Source organism: Podarcis filfolensis, assembly GCF_964270895.1.
Source record: "Podarcis filfolensis genome assembly, chromosome: 14".
Classification (NCBI taxonomy): Eukaryota; Metazoa; Chordata; class Lepidosauria; order Squamata; family Lacertidae; genus Podarcis; species Podarcis filfolensis.
Window position 1 is genome coordinate 20,724,647 of NC_139616.1, and position 23,566 is coordinate 20,748,212.

Genomic DNA, 23,566 nt, shown 5'->3' on the forward strand with positions numbered 1-23,566 from the left:
TACAAATTACAGCATTATCAACATTTACTTCCCTTCTGCCCTTAGCACCCTTGCTGTTCCCAAAGTACAATGCCATGTGTGCAAGAATCCCTCATATGTACACTTTTCTGTATTCCCTGTTTCCTGGAGAGCTGATTCCCACCCCCATCCCTAAAATAAGCCAGATGTCTCCTTAGCTGCCAAACCCAGGCAGTTCAAGATAGATGTTAAAGTCTGTCTTCCTGGCACTGAAAAGACTAATTGCATAGCCTAGGTGATGATCTTGGTTTCCCAGGAGAAGCAATCAAACTAAGCTCAAGGCAAGGAAAGAGAAAAAACACACACACTTGGTGGTTCTTTGTGTACTGAGAAGCAGAGCTGGCAGAAATTGTGGAAAAGGCGGAGGAAACCTTGAGTCTTTGCCCTCTCTGTGGGCTCATAGATGCAGACACACAAATGTAGAGGCAGGTAAACATTTGCCGTTTGCGATACAGACCCCCGAGTGGTGTGTATGTGTATCTCCACACAAACATGCATCCATTTTGATTTGATAAAATCTTCATCAACATGAGAGATACTAGTCAAGCAACAGGTAAATTCGTATCCCACATATGACATGGTTTGGGGGAATAATTGTGACTCTTCCACTGACTACAGGCTGCAATAGATCTTTTGCAGGCTTCATGGCAGGATCATGCAAATGTGTGTTAATGCTTTCAAACCCTTTTGAAGCTGGGAATAGCTGTGAGAAGGGCTGGGCATTGTCGAGAAACCAGGTCTGTCTGCTTGTGTTGAAAGGACCACCCAGATAGATTTATATGGACCTAGCCCCAAGTGTGAGGATATGGTTATATTTAGTAATGTTAGACTTCCAACCTACATATCAGGAAATGGAGAGATCAAGAACAGCAACAATGGAGAGCATACATGCATCATGTGTTGGCAAGGGAGGTACAATGTATATCGCAGTAGGTGTTTAAAGCAACAGGGTCAATGCAGAAAAGAGAGAGTTAACAGCCAAATCCTATGTCACTTCAATTCGTTTCTGCTGCTGTTAGCTGCAAGTTGAGTGGAACTATCAGAACAGCAACCTGGTCGGGGGGATTTGCACTTTCCTGGTGGTGCAAGGAAGGCAGTTGAGTCACTTTCCCCATTTGCATGGGAAAATATAACATATTACATTTATTAGATTAGAAACAACTTGGCAGGGAGAGAACTTTTTTCACATTTCACAATAAAAGATGTTGAAGTCACTCACATTGATGTATGTGTGCCTGTGTAAAAGACATTGCAAATTTGTTTTCATAGTGTGCAGATGGCTGAAACATGTTAAAAAGTGCAGGATGCACCAGTTCTGACCAGAGGCCCCGTTCCTGATTTCCAGTGGTCTTCCACTCCACCCCACCTCACAGACTGGACTGGAGCCTCTTTGTTGTCTCTGAACTGCCACAATAGCTTCTCCCCTTGTCTCAAAGGGTTGCTTCCTCCTCCTCTTCCTGTGGTGTGGGCCCTGCCATTAACGGAGACTGGAAGACTCCTGAGGGACAGGGTTAGCCAGCAGAGCTCAATTGCACAACCTTCTTTAAAGGGAAGCTGTCCAAAAATATTGCGGTTTGAGCATCAACTAACTGCATTACTTGCCAGGGATTTTCAAAGCCAAATTGGGCATCATCTGATGTCATCCCAAGAGCCTCTCCGCTGTCTTCATGGGCCTTCCGACTGTTATATACAATTCACCAAGGTCACCTTCTCTTCTCCAGTGCTCCTCAACTTGTGGGAAAGGCCTTCAGTCCCGCGTGGTACAGTGCATGCACAAGGTCACGGGTCGCCATGGCAACGAATGCCCTGTCCTCTCCAAGCCTGCAGCCTACCGACAGTGTCACCAAGAGGCCTGTAACGAGAAGATCAATGTGAACACAATTACCTCACCAAGACTTGGTAAGTATGGCTACATTTGTCACCCTAAAGAAAGAAACTCTGAATCTATTCTCCAATGACTTTGTGTTGATGTGTAGTGTGTCAGAACAGGTATGGCTCGGCAGAGCTGCGCAGCAGGGTTAAAAGCACCTCAGAGGATGGGGCATTTTAATCGGGAAAACTGCACCCCTCCCCTACTGATGCTATTCTGATTAAGCCCATCTCTGTCCCACCAGCATTACTCTGACTGGAGCCCCCCAACCCTGCTTAAAAGTGAACAAAAGCAGCAGGAGATTCAATAATGCCTTGTTCTGTAACATCAAGTTTATTTTAGTTATTTTTTTATTTCACAATATTTATATGCCACTTGATTATAATAAAACCTCAAAGCAGTTTGCAAAAAAGGGGAAGGGGAAACAACACTAATATTATCAGTAAAAAAAATCCCAGTTAAAAACAAATATTTAAAGCATTCAAAAATAATTAAAATCCACTATAAGCTAAAAACACATTAAAATACTGGGATAGCTTCTACATGTCTGGATAGACTTATTCAGCCACACCAAGTATAAAGGTAAAGGCACCCCTGACCATTAGGTCCAGTCGTGGCCGACTCTGGGGTTGCGGTGCTCATCTCGCTTTATTGGCCGAGGGAGCCGGTGTACAGCTTCCGGGTCATGTGGCCAGCATGACTAAGCCGCTTCTGGCGAACCAGAGCAGCACACGGAAATGCCGTTTACCTTCCCGCCGGAGCGGTACCTATTTATCTACTTGCACTTTGATGTGCTTTCAAACTGCTAGGTTGGCAGGAGCTGAGACCAAGCAACGGGAGCTCACTCTGTTGCAGGGATTCGAACCGCCGACCTTCTGATCAGCAAGTCCTAGGCTCTTTGGTTTTAACCCACAGCGCCACCCGCGTCCCACACCAAGTATATTTATATATTTATTTTATTTCACATGTATATATGTACCACTTGATGGTAATAAAACCTCAAAGTAGTTTACAAAAATAATAAAACAATAAAAGTAGCCTTTTAAAAGCATTTGAAAGTGGCTATTCAGAACCTTCAAAAAAAGATGCCTGCTGTTTGGCCTTGATTAAATGCAATTAACATGTCTAGGGGTTCCCCCTTTCTAAACAATGTCCATGGAAGGGTGGGGGAACCAGACTGGAAGCCACAGGCAAGGGGGGGTGAAGGTTCATATCTTTCCTTTCTTCCACTGCAGTCCTGATGAAACACCCCACCCCTGAAATCACTACTACTCCCAGGAGGAAAGCTTTTGTCTAGTTGATCCTCCTGACACATGTGGATTCCCTCTTCTGTGAGAAGGAAACATTTGGCCTTAATTTGGAAAATGTCCACTTCAAATATTTCCCATTTATGATAAGTGGGAAGCCCCTGGGTATACAGTGCTCTGAACAAACATTTTTAAACATGCCTGCTAATTGCGAGGGCTACAAACTTGTGTTTAAAAAACAAAGCACGCACACAAGTGAAAATGGAGATTCCCAGGAAGTCAAGTACTGAAGTAAACGCCCACCCTAGTTTGCCAGGTCTTAGCATGGTGCTCGTGTGTGTATATCAGGAGTGAGGAACCTTTGGCTTTCTAGAAGTTGCTGGACTACAACTCCCATCAGCCCTAGCAAGCATGGCCGATGGCCAGGAGTGATAGGAGAACGTCGCTCAGCAACACCTGCAGGGCCAAAGATCTCCCACACCTGCTGTATATTATAAAGCTCTGAGAAGAGATTCAGCCAGGGCACCTCCTGCATCGCTGGTCTGTGCCACCACCTTCCTCCCAGATCAGTAAAGCGAGCCTCTATGTTCACCTGGCACCAGTGTGAGAGGAGGGGTGGTGGAAAGGACTGGTGGAGGAGCAGCTTCAGACCCTCCCAACCTTAGACTCTGTATATTTCATGAGAGCTATGGCAGCAGCACGGGGCCTGCATGAAGTGGTTCAAGTTTCCCAGCAGCTATGACTAAGGCAGCCTTAGGCAAGCTTCAGGGTGACCAGGTGGGGATGGAGGAGAAATGTGATGCAGTTGGTATTTAAAGGCAAATCTACCTAATTTTCTCTTTCCATAACAAGATGAGAACAGAAACGCTCCCATCCTTCAAAATTCACAATTCTCCTAATTTTGCCATGCACTTCTCCAATCAAGTACTGTACAGTGGTACCTCGGTTTTCGAACATAATCCGTTCCGGAAGACCGTTTGAGTTCTGAAATGTTTGCAAACTGAAAACTCAGTAGCCGACAGCTAGGCCTCAGGATCTTGCACTCAGTGGAAGCCGCATGGCATGTTCAACTTCCGAAGCGTGTTCGAAAACCAAAGCATTTATGGCATTCAAAAACCGAAATGTTCATCAACGGAGATGTTCGAAAACCAAGGTACCACTGTAATGTGTTCAAAAATGCACATGGCAGTGAAAATTATGCAAAAAATGCATTATATTAGGGAAAGTTGCTTTACAAGAATGTGTACAACGAGGAAAACGCCACAGTAAAATACTGACAAATTTCCATGAGGATTCTTTAATAAATGAATAAATAAATTTCAAACAGATGTAAACTACTGAACTTAAGACTGGGACAAATAAGAGATACAGAATGGATCAGCTGTGCCTAGCTATTCCTCTGCATGACTGTTAGCCCTAGTGTATGCAGGGGGCATCCACGCTCCAGAGCCTTGATCATTCTGGCCTGCCGTCCAAGTTTGTTGTAAAGTTTATTCAGGTGATGTGTTTGACGTTAATTTAACCACACAGGGAAAACACGGCCGATAGTTCAGTCCCCAGTTAAAATGACTTTGGGTAAGAGAAGGGGTCAGCAAACTTTTTCAACAGGGGGCTGGTCCACTGTCCCTCAGACTTTGTGGGGGGCCGGGCTATATTTTGGAAAAAAAAAAAAAGAATGAATTCCTATGCCCCACAAATAACCACCAGATGCATTTTAAATAAAAGCATACATTCTACTTGTGTAAAAACACGCTGATTCCTGGACCATCCATGGGCCGGATTTAGAAGGCGATTGGGCGGGATCCAGCCCCCGGGCCTTAGTTTGCCTACCTAAGGGTAAGAGGGCTGGGAGGAAACCCTCAAAAACCGCTGCCAGTCAGAATACCAGGCTAGATGAGTTAATTGTCTGGGCTCCAGATAAGGCAGTTTTTATATGTTCATAAATACAGAGTATTGTAGGTTGTGTAAACCTTTCCCTGTGATCCCAGCCCCTTCCCCAGAAAACTTTTTCTATCTTTTTTTTCTCTCTCTTCCTCCCGCCCCACATTATATTCCAAAAGCTGCTCTGACCTACAAGTGCACAGGCGACCAGTGGATGGTATACTGTCGCGTGATTCGGGAGAAAAATCTCTGCCAGGACATGAGGTGGTATCAGCGCTGTTGCCAGACCTGCAGAGACTTCTATGCAAGCAAGATGCAACTGAAAAGTTAATGACACCCGCCTTTTTCTCCTTTAGGGTATTACAGCTCCTATGTACTGCTTCATACAAAATGTGTCATTAACTTATGGAACTGCCTGCCACAAGATAGTGGCAATAGCCACTTAGCTTAGATGGCTTTTTTTTCTTTTTCTTTTAAGGATTAGACAAAATTCATGGGGGGGAGGGGATAGGTCTGTCGATAGCTAAACAGCCATGACAGCAAAATGGAATCCCCCCCCCCAAATGCACAGAGGCAGTCTACCTCTGAATACCAGGTACTGGTGACCAACAACAGGGGATGGCCATTTCCACCACCGGGCACCAGCGGCACCTGGCTGGCCACTGTTAAAATGTCAAAATGCTTGAATAGATGGACCTTGGCCCAGTGCAGCCAGGAAAAGTTGCAAGCTTGAGGGTAAGCTGCCTACCAGATCTTCAGCAAGCCACTCAGACTTGGTGGATTCCAACGCTTACCTAATAGGACTTGAAACTCCTTTTGCAGACCGGATGAACCAAAGCAATCCACGACTGAAAAAGAGAAAGAAAGAAAAATTCGTCTTGAAGCCAATCCTAGAGATTTTTATGATGTTTTGACGTTGCGACTTCCCTCCCCGCCCCCCAGTAATATATAGATTATTTCCAGCCACTGGATGGCTTGCTACCATTTTCCTTTACTTAAAAAAAAAAGGAAAAGATTTGAAAAGTGATTAAATTGACTAAAGTTACATGTACCTCAACAGGGTAAGCCTCTGGCAAATAACTCAGTGTAGATAGAGACATTACTTAATGCTTCAGCCTTTGGCTTCTACGTTCCATTCCCAGCCCGAAAGTGCGGGCGGAGGCCGGGTGGCTTGAAAGCAAGAACCATTAATGAAATGCTTAATTTTTTTTTTTAAAAAAAGAGGCATTGCTAGAAAAGCTCCTGAAAGCCAAACAGCAGTGGATGAACGCATCTGAAATCTCTGCAGAAAGCTCGCCACAGCTGCTGCCAGCATTCCACTGAGTATAATTTTAAAGGAGTGAAAAGAAAAAGAAAAACGAATCAAGGGCTGACATTCCGCTTCCTCTCTGCCAACATATATTCTCTTTTGCCTTGTTTTTTTTTATTAAGGTGCTTTATTTATCCAGTGTTGCAATACATAAATAGAAGACGACTGTAATGATCCCAGGAGACCCAGTTCAACTCAAAATGCTTCATAACTCTACAGTGGTAATCAAGTTCAATCGTGAAGTTTTCCATCAGACCAGTTTCAGTAGCCCAGCTGAGCTGCATAAAAACATGCCTGGCCCACTGCACCCACCACTGCAGCTGCATAATGAACCTCCACATGTGGCACAGAAATTTCAGTGGAAGGGTCAGCGCTAAGCACTGAAAGCAAGTTTTTATGTCTGGCATGGGGAACCTGTGGCTCTCTGGAGGTTGTTGGACTCCAATCTCTATCAGTCTCAGTCATCAGGTCAGGGAAGGTAAGAGCTTTAGTCCAGTAACATCTGGAAAACCACAGGTTCCCATTCCTGTGCTGCCTATTATTTTGAAACGAGTCCGGACATCTGTGTGGCGATCACAGTATTAGAATTGATGTATTGAATTTGGGGGACAGGGGTTAGCAAGAAGAGGGGTTAAATCTTCTCGGCTCTGTTATTTTGGGAGAGAATCCTTACTTTATCTCTTCCTGGGCAGAAGGCATATCCCTGTTTCTCTTCTTCCACACCCACTTCCACATCCACTCCGGTTTGGACATCATTTATCATTTCCGATCTGGACCAATGGGGTAGTGCCACAGAGCTGCCCTCCCAACAGCGGCATTGATGTTACAGCTCACCTGGATGGTACAGAGGCAGGACAGGGCTGTGGGAAAGACCCAGCACAGCATCACCAGCACAGCCAATCTGGTTCTCCTACTGCGGTGCTGAACCTTGCTGCTGCCCCACCCCACCAGCCCTCACACTGTTCAGATAAGCAGCAGCGACACCACTGCTGGGAGGACAGCTCTACCCCACCGCCCCAGCCACTCCTGCATTCAGTGGTGGGAATCTTTTCTCCCTCTCTCTCCAAAGAAATAAAACGGAGTAGAAATGTCATTTCTGAGGGTTGCTGTGGAAGACCGATGCAGTTCAGACATTACCTTTCACAGGCTCTATGGCAAGCCGTGCTGTAAGCAGAGAGAAGCATTGCCGCTTTCATGGGTGTGCCGATTTAAACATGCTCTGTTAAACAAAGCGCATTCAGGTCAGATGTTTGCATCTCCAGCCACAGTGCTGAAGATTAAGCTGTGAATCTCCACCTCAACACCTTCGCTACGGTGACAAGTAGGTAGCAAATGGGAGGCTTTGCTCCATGAAGCCACTCTGTCCTCTGCAACTCTGTTGACTGGACGGCCAAGTTCATATTAGGACATTCTGACACCCCTAATACAGAAATGGCCCCGAGTTGAAATCAGAACTCACAAAGATCCCTGGATGTGCAGTCAGACATGCATTTTGTTTTTGTTTTTAAAAAAGTTCATCCTATGAAAAGACATTGAAATCAATCTACTACACAAATTGGTTTTTTAAAAGAAACCCTCAGGCATGGCAGATGTCGGACAATGAACTGGGTTTTCCAGAGTACGGACCTGGGATCTTATCAAGATGAAAATAAAGATAATGGTGCTCGAAAATTCAGGACCAGCTTCTAACCCTTCTCAAGGCAGTGGGAATGTTTGGATCAAAAGGAGCTTATTCACTCGCTGAGCTCCATTGGTGCTAGCCTGCTTCTGTATTATCAGGTTGTTTGTGGGGCAGGGTTCTTTATTCTTTATTCTTTATACATATATTTACAGGCAGGGCTGCAGTGATGACTTGGCAGCCATATGCAAAGACACTGTGTAGTCTTGGTGGTGAGCCTAGTACATCCTTCCCCAACTGCCTACCCTCCTGTTGTTTTTGACTACAACTCCTATCAGCTGTGCTCCTATCAGTCCCCAGCATCATATGACTGTGCTGACTGGGGCTGATGGAAGTTGTAGTCTAAAACTTCCCTAAAATGGGGAAAGCTTACACATTTTGGATTGGATGCATTGCTAGACCTACTCAAGAGTACACCCACTGAAATGAATAGACATGATAACTAACTTAGGCACATTACTTTCAGTGGGCCTCCTCTGAGGTAGGCTAACATTGGCTACAACCCTTTGTTTCTCGTCTAGCTTATGGGAGATAACCTCAGATCTAATCCAGAGAGTTTGTGTTGGATTGGGACCAATTGGACATTGGCTGATTGATGGTGTACACAAGTCTCATTGGTGAGTGACTGTGGTAGGAACTTGCTCGGAGTTACTTCTGAATAAACATGCTTAGGACTGCACTTTACTGGGAGACTTGGGTTCAAATCCCTCCTCAGCCTGGAAGCTCACTTGGTGGTCTTGGGGAAGTCAACCTAAACAGGGTTGTTGTGAGGTTACAATAAAACAACCTGACTTCCACTACTCTGTGAGCTTCCGAGACGAGGAATAGGTGATAAAGGTGATATATTCCACCACCACCACCCCGCAAAAAATAAAAATAAAAATTTGCCCAACTTTCTCTGGATTCTATCAAATTTCTGTATAGTGTAGCTACTAATTATCCAATCCAGTCTATCTTGTTGAGTTCACTTGGTGTTGTAGTAGTGCTTTTGGCCTGTTAAATGTCTTTATAGTGTTCCTTATTCTCCTCCTCAAAATCAATCATAGAAAGACACTCAGACTGCATTTCAGGCCTCTTTGCTGGTGTCTCCTAGATGTTATGGCTACATCTAGGAAACTGTTCATGAACGAACCAAATCAACATACTAAGGCGATCCCTGGTCAGATGCTTCTAGTAAAATGATCATCCCATCCTCATTCTGCTTCTGCTCTGTGAGATCAGGCCCATCCCAGGCTGATAGCCTGCCTGTACCCTACAGAGTGCCAGTGTTGTGCCAGGGTTCCTTTCAGACCCCAACCCAGCAGTTCTGTGCTGTGAAAAAGTCTTGTTTGGGATGGAGTGGGTAGCAGGCCGGCCTTTGTGCTAAGAGGACTGGCAGAGAAGCTTCAACTCATTTCCATCACTTTGGCACTGGTCCGAATAGCCAGACCTCATCAGCTAGCTCACAGCATCATGGCTTAGGCTGCAATCAAAAGAGCCATGATCCTGCATGCTGAAGGTATCTTTTGCCTTGCACTATGAAATGCCAACCTTGCAGATAAAGAGACTGGGTTGTATGACTGAGAATTAGTTTAGATGGCTTTTTTAAAAAGGGTGTAGACAAATCCATGAGAGCTAGGGCCTAATTGGTGCTAGCAACAATTGCTAATGGAGCCTCTGTACACAGAAGCAGTGTACCTCTAAATATTTTGTGCTGGGGATAAACAACATGGAAAGGGTAGCCCCTTCAAGGCACAGATGGTGTGCCTTCTTGGAGGATCACTGGAAACAGAACGCTAGGCTAGGTCTTCCTTTGACCCAACATGCCACTCTTACACTTATGCTGTATAGCAGGGATGGAGGACTTGTGGTTTTCCCAGTGCAGTTGGACACTCTAATTTCCACCAGTCCCAGCCCAGCATGCCTAACAGGCAGGAAAGATGAGCAATTGAGTCTAGCAACATCTAGAGTGTCACGGGCATGGAAGCCAACTCCTAGTGGTTGAAGCCCCTTCAGTCCCCTCCAATAAAATATTAGAGGGGCTTAGTTGAAGAGCATTGCTGTTCAAATGGTTTGTGTGTGCTGTGTCATGTGATGGATTGTGCAGGACGGGGCTTACCTGCCCCTCAATATTTTATTCAAGTTGGCACCCTGGCCATGGGTTCCCACCATCCCTGCTGTACAGTGAATTAAGTGCTTGAATCTGAGGGCAGTTTCCAAAACGGTTGCTGAGATGGTGCAAGGGTTTGTTCAAATAAAATTTGGTTTTGAAAAAGTCTGGTGGGCCATTGCAAGATCTGAAGCAAGGCTGAAGTTCACAACATTTTCTTCTTCACCTTTCGTCTCCTAAACCAGTCCTATTGCCCATCTCCCCATTAAACGCACAGATCTTTTGTCATGTCATTGTGTTTTCCCTTGCACAACCATCTTCCAGCAGTACAGCAAGTATGCCAGTAAGTGACTTTAATCCTACATTGGATGCAACCTGTTTTCGTGTTGTTGTTTTTTAATTTACCAAGTTTTCTTGGGAAAAGGAAAATCCAGATTACCGTAAATGGGGAGTACAGGCTGCCATTTTGATGCCAGCAATGTTGTGTGTACACTGCAATTAATATGGGTGCATGAGGAGCATCAATGCCACATCAAGCACCCGCATACAGTGGCTGTGGCTTCTTCATCTGTACTTACTGTGTAGGCACCTGTTGGTTTCAGTGTAGCTACAGCAACTCCTTTGGTTTGCTCCCTTTGAGCCCAGCCCTCTTGGATTACAAGGGTAGGAATCCCATTGTCTAAAATCCATTTTCTATGTGCTGCTTTTAAGTACTGTACATTTGTAATTGCACAAGTTGTCACATACGGAGTGTAGATTCTCATTATCATATGGTGCTATCTTTTTGTCTTTTGTCTATATGATTTTTTAAAACAAACAAACACCTTTGCAGTTGGATACTGATATTTTATTCTAATGCAAGGTAATAATACCGTGTTACGTTTTTCAATACCAAGTGCAAAAATGTGTGTGTGTGTATAGATATAGATATAGATATATTTCCCAGTAATTAATTTCCATATGAACTGTAGCCATTGGTAATATTTCTAATTCCTTGCCCCACCCTACTCTGGTGCTGTAAACAAATAATAATAATAATAATTCCAGTAAAGCTTAATGCAACAAATTGTAAATTAAAAGAGATCATTCCAATCTGGGGATTTTTTTTAAAGGTTCAACATGTATAAGATAATAACAGCAGCAATAACAACAATAATAAATGTATTTTTTCCATAATAATTGCAAGTCTTGCTTTTACCTGTATCATGCAGACCTGAGTTGCTTCTGGATAGCTTGCTCTGTTGGCACCATGATCCTAAACTCATACTTGCTTTCTCTTGTGCAGAGTGAGTCAGTTCAACTGCATTTCCACCAGGCCAAAATTGTATTTAGCAGTGGCCTCATGGGCAGCCACAATTAAGGCTGCAGAATCCATAACCCACACAAGCCAATGGAACATGATGTGTTATGTGTCATCATTGGCAACATCTGAAAAAGCATGGACTAAATGGCCCTTTGACTGCTGCAGCCCCACCAGAATATCAGGAAATGAAATCACTTCCTCTGGGTCCTAGGCCCTCTCTACAGTCATACCTCATGTTGCGTCCGCTTCAGGTTGTGTGTTTTCATCTTGTGTCTCGCGGCAACCTGGAAGTAGTGGAACAAGTTACTTCTGGGTTTTGACGCTCGTGCATGCACAGAAGCACTAAATCTTGGCACGTGCAGACGTGGCGCTTCTGGATGCGAACGGATTATGCCCGCAACTTGAGGTTCCACTGTAATTGTTATGATGGGGCTCAATTTGCCTGGGGAGTCAGTTGCCAACTGCCCCACAGGCTCAAGCCAGTGTGCTCTGCACATTAGTGGTTAGAGCATCTGCTTTGCATGCACAAGGTCCCAGGTTCAATCCCTGGCATCTCCAAGTAGGGCTGGGAGAGACCCTCTGCATGAAATGCTGGAGAGCCTCTGCCAGTCAGCACAGAGCTGGAGGGACCATTGGCCTGACTTGTTTTAGGTAGCTTCCTGTACTTTTATTGAGGCAGTAAAACACAGTGAAGAATGTTGGTGCTGGCACAGCTGCAAGGCCCTTGTAACAGCCAGAGCTGGACCAAAAGTAGGGCATGGGGAGTGCCAAATCAGCCCATCGAAGGCAGCCCTAGAAGCTTAGCTGACTATAAGCTCCACGGTACATTGACAAGCTTCACTGCTGGAGAACCACTGCTTTGCTCTTGGAGGTAGCAGCAGCCAGAGACCATCAGTGGAAGAGGCGAGCTGTTCATCTGGCTTTCCTCCACAATTGCTAGAATTCCTCCTCCTCTTGAGGAAGCCACCCTTTTTGCACCTTTGGTTGGCAAAGGGAAGCCTGCCCCAGTGCCCCATCTCACCTACGCAAATAGTCTGAGCATATTACACCAATCCTAGCCCGACTGCACTGGCTGCCAGTTAGTTTCCAGGCTCGATTCAAAGTGCTGGTTTCAACCTATAAATCCTTAAACGGATCGGGACTGCAATACCTCAAGAAAAGCCTCTCTCCATATGAACTTTCCCAGACCCTGCCACCTTCATCTGAGGGCTTTTTTCATATACTCCCTCCATGAGAGTTTCAGAGGGTGGCAACATGAGAGCCTCTTCTGTGGTGGCTCCCCCTTTGTGGAATGCTTTCCCCAGGAAGGCTTGCCTGGCCCCTTCATTGCATATCTTTAGGTGCCGGACAAAAATGTTTCTCAATAACCAGGCCTTTGGCTGACTAAACATTCTATGACCTTTTCAATGTGTTTGTGGGAGGAGGGGCTATTGATTTGTTTATGGTTTTTGAATTACGTATCTTGTGTTATCATTTTGTATTTTTATGTTGTGAACCGCCCTGTGATCTTCGGATGAAGGGGGGTATACAAATTTTAATAATATTATTAATCTCCATTCCTCGGTCCAATGCTGCCTTCCCAGCACAAGGAGGCTTCCTGTTCTTGGAGGTATCCGAGGTACTAACCGAGGCAGCCTCCCATCGAGGCTATAAAATGGCAGCAAAACACAACAGGCCTTGTCCAAAGGTCGCTCTCTATTAACACATCATTAGCCTTGGAAGAGTCCATCATGCGCAGGAGCCAGATGAGATTGTAATTGTTGAACTCCCTAAACAACAAAAGGCCTGTGGGGGCTCCCTAGGAAGCCAAGGGGCATTGCATTAAGTTGGGAGGATGAGAATTAATGCTGTAATAGGTTTGGCTGGAGGCATTGGAGACTTCTGCCAATAAACGCCCTCCTGTAATTCTGAGCTGCATCTACAGTGGGTCTGGCAGGTACAACCAGCATAGGATCGGATGATTTCCAAGGGACAACAGCCCCGTGTACCTTCCCTCTTGCTTCCAGCTCCCTTTGGAACAGTCTTCTATTGAGTTCATCGGGGACAGGCAAAACCAGACCATTACAGTGCTTCAAAAAACAGTGCCTGAATAAGAATCCCAGGGCGGCTGGGGTTTTTTGTTTTACTTTTTAGAGCATAGCAATCGCTCCTCAGTCCTCGGAGTCCACCTGTTCCCTCCACTCACTCTCAAGTCTTCAGAGAAGCTGACGGCTTTACCAGTCTCTTGAGGGTTTACCAGCAAGCCAGTCTGACTGTTTGTACATTAAGAGGTTTTCTCTGGATGGGAATTCCTTTCCAGCAAGCCAGATAATGGAACACCTTCTCATTTCAATCCCCAGAAATGCAGCTGAGCATTACCAGCCTCCTTAAAAACAAAACAAAAACCCTTAAGTCTAAAGCTCTTTAGAACTGCTCCCTTGGGTAGATGAATCAATCAAGGTTTTTTTTACCTGCAGATAAAAATGTACACAAAATCTGTAGGGCTGGCAAAAAAAAAAAAAAAGATGCTGCCATTTTAGGTTTGAGAGTGTGAACCAAAGCCACAAGTTCCCCTTGTGGCCAACAAGTCAAACAACCCACTTGGGGGAGAGCTGTGGCTTGGTGATAGACTATCTGCTTTGCCAGTAGTAAGTCCCAGGTTCAATCCCTGCCATCTCCAGGTTGGGCTGGGAGACACTCTCTTCCCGAAACCCTGCAGAGTAGTTGCCAGTCAGGGTAGACCAGGGGTGGAGAACCTCCAGGCTGGAGGCTAATCTTGGCCCACCAGTGAATCCAGTTTGGTCCACAAAGCCATTATCCTCAAAGCATGCCCATCTGTCCTGATGAGGTCTGGGAGGCCAGGATTTAATCCTGTGTTGGCTGTGTGCCATGTTCTAAGCAGAGAACTGTGTTGTGTAGTCAAGGCAATTCCTGCTCATCGACTGATGAGTGGAGATTAAAGCACCTCTCAAAAGCGCTGTTTGAAACAGTTCATGCGTTTCTCCTGAGAGGGGGCAAGAGAAGTGTACAAGCTGCTTCAAACAGCACTTTTGAGAAGTGATGTAAAGCAGTCCCCACACTCCCATTTCAACTAAAATGTTGAGTGCAGGGGCTGCCTTAAGGCGCTTCGTAAAAGCACTGTTTGAAGCACCCCCGCTTCATTTAAAGGAGAAGGGGGCGGCTGCTTCAAATAGCACTTTTAATATTAGACAAGCACCATCTCTGTTGTCTTTTTGGCACCTACCACAGACCTTCCTCTTTCACTAAGCCTTTTGAAGGTTGTATCTGTAGTGGAATTGTCTTTAGATGTTTTTATTGTTTTATCTTTTGTGTGTTTAATGCCCTGGATTCTTTGGAGAGGAAGGAGTAAGAGGGGTATAAGTTTAACTGATCGACTGACAACAACAACAACAACAACAACAACAACAACAACAACAACAACAACAACAACATTATTATTAAAAGCCAATGACTTCAGTAGAGGTCCTGTAAAAAGGTCTGTTACCCATAGACAGTTAAGTCAGAAACAAGAAATCTAGTAGCTAGACAACCTACATTAATACTGGGTCCTAACCTTTGCCAGACAAATTTACTTGGAGGAGACTTTCCAGTTTTCTTTAGAAGGCATTTGTTATGCAGGCAGCAAAGCTGGAGTGCGAGCTGTCACTTGGCCCAGCTCCGCCTGCATTTTCTTGAGCCACGCACATGTCTATATCATGGGACTCCAGGAATTTCCTCCAGCTCTCAGATGGAGAGTGGAAGCTGCTGGCGGGACAGAAGCACTCTGTCCAACAGACTTGCTCCATGACCTAAAAAAATGCACAGGTGGTTAACAAAACTTCAGCCATTTCTCGCTCGCTCGCTTGCTGTTTTACAGCCTGCAAATTCATTTGCTTCCCCACACGTTTCTCCCTGGCAAAAACGCATAAGGTGCATCCAAGACAAGTCTACTTTCTTTTCCATGAATAATTGCAGTCGCCAGTTGCTCCAGCAGTAATTATTCAACTTTGAGGGTAATTAATACATGCTGTGCCTTGCAAAGCTGCCTTATACTCAGTCAAGACCATTGCTCCAAGCAGCCTAACCCAGTGCTGATGAACAGCAGCTCTCTGGTGACCCGAGCAGAGATTTCCCTCAGCTCTGCTGTTAGAAATCCTTTTGTTGAGATGCCAGAGCCGCCTCATTCCTCTTTTTATCTAGCAGCGACATATCACAGCAAATTTCCCAAATGCTCTTGGGTCCTCTGCAGTCTCCTGGAAGTGCCCACTGCAGGCTCCCTCCAAGCTTCAGGCTCTGTAATCTGACTGCAATACCATACTTCTCTCAGAAGAGAAGTCTGGGGACGGAGGGAGGGAAAACCAGTTGCATCTCAAAAACCAGTTGCATGACTACTTCCCCATTCCTTGATTTTAATAGGGACACTACATCACTGCCCGTTAGCTACACTTCTTTGAACAGGGACAAGCATACTTATGAAATAACTTGCATTTGGTCACATGGCAACCATCCTATCTCTCATTTTGTGATGTTTGGTCTCAAACAATCAAATTATTATTGACAGTATAACTGAAGGTTTCAACAAAACAGGACTAATGATATGTGCACACACATGTAGGTTTATTAGAAGTTGGGTTCAGCAAAGCAAAATATTTCCCTATCATCACCTCCCACATTTTTAATGCTTTATTGTTAATTGTTTTATTTCCTGCTTGTTACATCTCTTCCCTGCTTTTCTGTAGAACAGGTTCAGGGAAACTTTAGCCCTCCAGATGTTGCTGAACTACAATTCCCATCAGCCCTGATCATTGGCCATACTTGCTGTAGTTCAGCAACACCTGGATGGCCAAAAGTTCCCCATACCCAGTGGTGTGCCGTCAGGAGACTAGGCTAGTCCCCTAAATGTTCCCCATAAATTAGAATATTAAAGTATTAAATCCTGGTGCCTCCTTCCCAAAGCCTAGGAATCATCTGCCTGGCTTAGGGAGAGGGAGGCACAATACTTCAACATGGTCCAAGAGCCCTTCCACCAAAGTCCACCCAGATTTGGGAAGGAGTCAGAAGGGCTCTAGCATCCTGTCCAGCTTAGGGAGGCATGATGCTCTCGCACACAATGTCAGGACAACATCACACACATGATGTCCCCAACATCACCCTTGCAAGCTGGCGCCTCTGCCAATAACTGTACCCCTAAGAAAAATTTCACTGCATGCCACTGCCCTACCCATATCCTATCCGGAACATAGATCTAAGGCAGGCTACAGATCAGCAAAACTAACATCACTAAAACTATCATAAAAGAGCATTGCAGAACTGAGGTTGGGCTAAATTATTCCCAGGATCATCACCAACAATATGATTCAGTAGTTGTAAGACTGGGGTTTGGAGAAGAAGAGGCCCACTGAAATGGTCAGACCCATTTCTTTTGCTAAGCCAACAGCCTTACGTACGCAATTCTACTACATAACTTCTTTTGTTACGAAAACAAGGGGCAATTTGTTGCCAAAGAAATAGAGGGTACTTCGAGGCAGGCAGCTCCTTCAGTCAATTCTTTTTCCTGCGTAAGCTGTATGTGGAATTGCTGTTGACTTTCCACAGCCTAACCTGGTGATGCTGGCATGGGGGGTCTTTGCATGCAAATCATGCGCTCTACTGCCACAAGTCTCGAGTTTGGGCCCTGAGGGGAATTTGGAGATGGCGAGGTCAGGGAAATCAGCCAGGAGGCTGGCACCACCACTTCCAGCATATGCTACCTCAGACTTCTTAGAACCCTATTTTGGCATTTAATGGTATATGAAGTTGTAAAATAAATAAACAAACCCACCTAATGGTAGGGCCAGCCCCAAGGACAGGCTATGTGGCACACAAAGCTCTTGACTTCCAAAATCTCGCCACTTTGCAGCTGCCTTCAGCGAATGGTAGCACCACTTCTGCCAACACTCCCATTTGGGGTGGGGATTAGGTATTTCCTGGCCTCAGACTGTCTGAGCACCACTCAGGCATCTTTTCTTGTGGCCCCTAATTACACAGATCCACCCTGACCCTATTTCGTCTCCTCAGCAGCAGCTGTACCAATTTGTGACCAGAATATATAGTGGAAAACAGGGCTTATTACATTCACAAGGAGCTTGTGAGGAGACATTTTGTTATAATCTATGGCAACAGCATCACCTGCTGACTAATTGTTAAATTGCTCCTTCAACGTTTTCATCCTGAGGGAAAATTTGCACCTTGCTTGAGGGAAATTTTCCCTTGAGATAAAGGACACTTGTCAAAAAGAAAATGAAGGATACTCATCACAAACATGGCAGTGAACTGGAATCACAACCAATACTTTGCCAAATTTTATGCCTTAAATAACCTGTTACTGAATAAGGCAAATAACTATTGTACCCAGAATCACTGAGTGGGATGAGATGTAAAAATTCCAGAATTTTGAAGCCATGGGGGAAGTGTTTGTATTTCCCCCTCCTATCTGTTCTCGAGGGGGCGATTTTAAAAATGCAACCATTACTTCCTTATCAAGCCTAAACTTATCTTTCTGTTTTAACAACGTGAAATGCATCATATCTAAGTTAGTTGTTGTCAGAGCTACCCTAGGTCCCAGCTCACAAAGGACCAACGCTGCTTCGTTGTTAAGTATAAAAGTCTTTATTGAAGTTCAGATTCACTTCCAGAGCCGCAGCGCGCAGCTCCACGTCTCAAGTGTCAGACCACTGATGCTCCGTCTGAGTCTCCTCCCCCTTGACACCAATTTAAGATTCTAGCCTTGCTCCACCTTCTCCGCTGCTCCTTCCTCCTCTGGGTCCGCCTGCCCGCCGGGGTTCCGCCCTTTCTAGCCTCTTCTCCCGCTGATTCCCCTGAGCCTTCTCCCTCCCTCCGGCGGGCTTTAGGAGCTGGTTCCCCATCCGGGTCTCCTGCTGTTCTGTGCGCCTGCACATTTGAACTTGGCGCGCGCGCCCAGCCAGCAGCTTTCCTCCTGACCGTTCCACTGCTGCTGTCACTGCTTCCCCCTTCGGGGGGGCTAGCTGCAACTGACCTCCCCTCCGTTGGAGGCGTGGTCAGCCCTGACTCCCTCTCTGGAGGAGACACTGCCCCTGACACATGTGACTCTTCCCCCCCACTACGCTCTGGTGGGGAAACTGGTCCCGATCCTCCACTGCTGCTTTGGGGTTCCCCTCTGGCTCCTTGTTTCTGGTGCGTCCCCCCTGGGACCCCCCTTGCCCTGACCATCGGCGCCCCCTTCTGGGAATCTTCTGATTCGCTGGAGAAGCTCATGGAATCTTTGGGCCACTGTCATACTCCCCTACGCTGCCCTCGGATTCTTCCCCTTCGCTCTCCCAATCCTCTCTCCCCAGTGCTCCTGCTCCTGATTCCCTGACAGTTGTTAATAATAACAACAACCAAATATTAAATGTAAATATTTAATATTTGGTTGTTGTTGTTATTATTATTATTAATTAAATTTGTATACTGCCCTTCATCCACAGATTTCAGGGTGGTTCGTAACATAAAAATACAGAATAAAACCACAAGGTGCACAATAAAAACAAGAACAAAAATAAACAAAACAATAACCTCCACTTAAAATGACATAGAGTCTATGTCATAGACTCTCAATCAGCTAAAGGCCTGGTTGAAGAGGAACATTTTCGCCTGGTGTCTAAAAGTGTACAATGAAGGCGACAGCTGAACCTCCCTGGGGAGAGCATTTCCACAAACAGGGAGCCACTGCAGAAAAGGCCCATTTTTCATGGAGGAGGCACCCAAAGAAGGGCCTCAGGTGGTGATTGCAGAGTCCGTGTCCTTGTCGGGTCAGCAAGCAGGACGTGTGAGCAGCAGTGCTCTTGTGATACCCGTCTAATGGCATTCCTCTAGCAATGGAAGTAGAACATAGCCCCCGTTGGCTAGTAGTCATTCATAGCCTCATCTGCCATGAATCTTGCACTTCAACTCCCAGCAACACCCAGAGGGCCTCAGGCTCTCCATTCCATTCCTGACCTCAAGATTACTATCTATCCTTTAATATGAGTGCCGTAGAATATCCAACGATAGATAAAGAAATACAAGGAAGAGGACATAGGTAGGGTGTATCTGGTTTGCTTGCACAAGGCCCCAAGTTCAATCCCTGGCATCAGGTAGGGCTGGGAAAGACCTCTGTTGATAGCCAATGTGGTGACCTCCAGATGCTGTTGGACTGCGATTTCCATCAGCCCTGATCATGTGCTTATGGTATCTCGGACTGATGGGAGTTGTAGTCCAATGACATCTGGAGGCTTCCACCACACTGGCTACCCCTGGTGTAGACAATGCTAACTTGGTATAAGGAAGCTTCATATGTTCTTCTAAGTGCAGCAAGAGATGGCAAGCCTGTTGTCCTTCACTAAAGCTAACCTGTTGTCCCATTAGACCAGTGTTTCCCAAACGTGGGCCTCCAGCTGTTTTTGGAATACAACTCCCACCATCCCTAGCTAGCAAGGGATGATGGGAATTGTAGTCCAAAAGCAGCTGGAGACCCAAGTTTGGGAAACACAGCATTAGACAAAGCAAAATATTAAAAATTGCAAAAAAAACCCACATACGCTAAGTGCCAGAGGTTACCAGCACAAAAGGATTATAAAAAGACCACGTTTCACTGGCCACCTTTGAGTTCTGAAAATGCCTTGACTCTTTGCCATTGATCTCATTAAGAGGGATTCCCACATGGCCAACTATGATGAAAAAGACAACCTGCCATCTCACTAGGCTCCGCTTTTTATTAATCCCAGATTAGGAATCACGTCGAAAGTAATAATCGTTCAAACGATTTATGGGTTGCAATATCTAATTGTGCAAGTACTGGACAAAGCTTTCAAGTTGGATGCCAATTTGAACAGCTGCAGCCTGAGCCTTGGCTGGAGAACACCCAAGTGTTTTTAGAATGATATATGCAAAACAAAGGGAAGTCCAGTCTAGGGCTCTGGAGAATTATCATTATAACAGTTATATATAGGGAGGCAGGACAAATCTGACTCAGTTTGGATTTAAAGGCAAGCCCACTTAATTTGCACTTTCCAGAATAATACACAAACCAAAATGCAGCCATCCTTCAAAATTCACACTTCAAATTTTGCAAGGCAGTTCTTTAGCCAAATAAAGTGTGCAAAAAATCATATACCAGGGTAAAGTGTGCATACAAGTGAAAACAACATACAAGAATGCATTATACAATGGGAAACTGTTTTGTGAATATTACGCAAAATCGCATACAAGAATTTGTATATTAGGAGAAATTTGCACGAAAATGCTGGTGCCTTTTCTATGTGGACTTAAAAAACAATAGCAGCAAAGTGATGTGGAAATGTGGAGAACTGAATTAAATATTGGAAAAGTAAGAAACAGAGAGAAACAGAGACTGACAGATTCGTCTACCTTTTATCCTGCTTCATCCTCGTGACAATTATGTTTTCGTTTATTTTAAATACTGATGAACTGCTAGACGTTTAGAAGTATCATAGAACATCATACAACAAAGCAGGTAATATAAGGTTCCAAAAAATGGAGACAAGTTCTTATCAGTGAATAGATTTGCTCATCTAGTAAGGCCTGGGTAATTTTTTTAAGGTGTTAGAATAGGATGAAAACTATGCCTGTCTAATTTTGAGGGAAGACGTGCTCCACAGTGCAGCTGCACTAAAGGTTTAGTCTGAAAAGTCACACATCGTATTGTATTGTATTTTTGTCAAGTTGCCTTGAGACTTTTTATTGTAAAAAGCAACTAATGAAATGAAATCTAATGAAATGAATAATAATAATAATAATAATAATAATAATAATAATAATAATAATTATTTTAAAAAAAAACTTGGGTCCCAAAACAAACTGAGTCCCAAGTTTGTTTAGTTAAGAGTCATGCCTGCTTTGGCCCAAAACCACACACATGTGATAACACATGTGAGGCTGTCAGTAGTTTTGTCACATACAAAATTCTCCATCCAAGGAACATCTTATCAAAACTCAGTGAAAGAAAGAAAGAAAGAAAGAAAGAAAGAAAGAAAGAAAGAAAGAAAGAAAGAAAGAAAGAAAGAAAATGCCAAGGTAAACAGACCGGTGCCAAATTTACATACCTCGCTCAAATCAGCTTCTCCCCAGGCAGTGATGTTGCGATAGCTGGAATTAATTCATCGCGGAGGAACACACATATCTCCTGTGTAGAAGGTTAGATTGCAAGGTCTTTGGGGCAAAGATCTTTCAACTTGCATGTTTAAGCGCCTTGCCCATGAATGTTGCTCTATTAAAAAAAGAAAGATTTCAAGAGACGAAAGACAGAAAAGCCTATTTAATCCTTTGCCAACCTGGTGTCATCCAGATGTTTTGGATTACAACTCCCATTAGCCCCAGACAGCACGCAGACCCAGGTGGGATCCAGAACATCTGGAGGGCACTGGGTTGGCAAAGGCTGGTCTAATGTTGTTTGATCCAGACCAAAGCCATGGGCGATGCACAATCAGTTCCAAAACAACAGGGTGTTGTTCTCCAGCTCTGTGTCTGAAGTCTGCTGCTAAAACCTGAATTGTTCTTTTGATCAGCAAAAGACTCCTAATAGCCTGGCCAATTGCATGGTCCAACAATGGCAGAGGCCAAGGAGAACCCAGCTGTACCAAGCCAAGGGCCCATTAGGCCAGCACTCCATTCTCACAGTGGCCAAACAGATGTCTCTTCAGAAGCTCACCAGCAGAACCAGGGGCTCCCAGAGGGTTTATGGGGCCTGGGGCATGTGCAACTTGGAGTTCCCCTACAAGAACTCAAGAATGCGTGTACAAAGGGAGGCATGTGAAAATTATTGTTTGCATAGACTGCGTACGAGAAGCAGAAAACTCACACGCAGCTCTTGGAAAAAGGAGGGCCATTCCCTGGCACAGTTTACATCAGAGACAAGCTGGCAGACCATATTAAATGTGTATCAAACATATGCCACAAAATTAGAAAGCAAGGAACAAAATAAAGTTGGAAACACTTTCTGTGTCTAGGTGCATGCAACAGGAATTGCAGGTCTAAGCCAAGTCTTCCTTGTCTTCATTGATGCAAAGTTATCCTGACTTGAGAGCCAGTGCAGTGTAGTGGTTAGAATGCTGCCCTACGACCTAGGAGCCCTGGGTTCAAATCCTCAGCCTTCCACCAGCAATATGGAGAGAATGATACTGGGCTATTTTACAGCCTTGTTGCAAATTTACTAAGCTGATTTTAGGCCTAGGGCTTGGAAAGACCCTGGGGGTTCAGACCTGCGTGACCTCGTCCAGTTGCTGTCTCCCAGCCTTACCTACCCCGCAGGGTTGTTGTGAGGCTAAAACGAGGAAGGGGAGGAAAAACAAGGGCATCCGCTTGAACTCTTTGTTGTTGTTTTCTATTTCGCCATTTATTCTTCCATGGAGTTGGGCATTGCCACAGCTTCTAACAGTTGGTTCCCAGCTGGGAACCCCTTGAACTCTTTGGAGGAGGTAAAGGTAACGGGATCCCTGACCATTAGGTCCAGTCGTGACCGACTCTGGGGTTGCGGCACTCATCTCGCTTTATTGACCGAGGGAGCCGGCGTACAGCTTCCGGGTCATGTGGCCAGCATGACTAAGCCGCTTTTGGCAAACCAGAGCAGCGCACGGAAACACCGTTTACCTTCCTGCTGGAGCGGCACCTATTTATCTACTAGCACTTTGACGTGCTTTCGAACTGTTAGGAAGGCAGGAGCTGGGACCGAGCAACGGGAGCTCACCCCGTCGCGGGGATTCGAACCGCCGACCTTCTGATCAGCAAGTCCTAGGCTCTGTGGTTTAACCCACAGCACCACCCATGTCCCATCTTTGGAGGAGAGGGTGGTATAAAAATGCAGTAAATAAACAAGGCTGCATCCCCTGTTCCTAGGAATCTGGCTGCAACAATTACCTCATATTCATGACAGCAATTAAGAAGCGGCCTTCATACGAGGCCCCAGCAAGCTTAAGGCCCCTGGTACTGCTGCTAGAGAACTGCCTTTCCCCACACCTTCCAATATCTATGGGGAGCAAAGAAAGAAGGGGGTTAAAAAACAAACAAACAAGGCTGCTGTTCCTTTAAGACCAACGCGCGCTTCCCTCCTCCACCTCCTGAGGCACGTTCCTGCGCTGACCTCTCCGCCGAACTTGACTTCAAGGAACTGCTCTACGCCCGCCTCCGCCCACCAAG

At 45.2% G+C, this 23,566-nt stretch overlaps 1 protein-coding gene and 1 long non-coding RNA gene across 5 annotated transcripts in view; one reads left to right on the forward strand and one right to left on the reverse strand.

The window, feature by feature from the left end:
• ADAMTS17 (ADAM metallopeptidase with thrombospondin type 1 motif 17) overlaps positions 1 to 11,268 on the forward strand; it is a 170,099-nt gene extending 158,831 nt beyond the window's left edge. For all 3 annotated transcript variants that reach the window (XM_083586287.1, XM_083586288.1, XM_083586289.1), the window contains 2 exons: positions 1,740 to 1,917; positions 5,196 to 11,268. In XM_083586287.1, the coding sequence (XP_083442413.1) occupies positions 1,740 to 1,917; positions 5,196 to 5,347 (330 nt within the window). In that variant the 3' untranslated portion in view covers positions 5,348 to 11,268. The remainder of the gene's footprint in view (positions 1 to 1,739; positions 1,918 to 5,195) is intronic.
• LOC310749776 lies at positions 1,734 to 23,495 on the reverse strand. Of its 2 annotated transcripts, XR_014541772.1 has the most exons (5): positions 23,288 to 23,495; positions 21,478 to 21,641; positions 11,626 to 11,679; positions 5,811 to 5,864; positions 1,734 to 1,870 (listed from the first exon to the last, which is right to left on the reverse strand). It is a non-coding gene; the product is annotated as an uncharacterized lncRNA (long non-coding RNA). The 2 variants fall into 2 exon arrangements; XR_014541771.1 differs by lacking the exon at positions 11,626 to 11,679.
• Between the last annotated feature and the right edge of the window lie 71 nt (positions 23,496 to 23,566).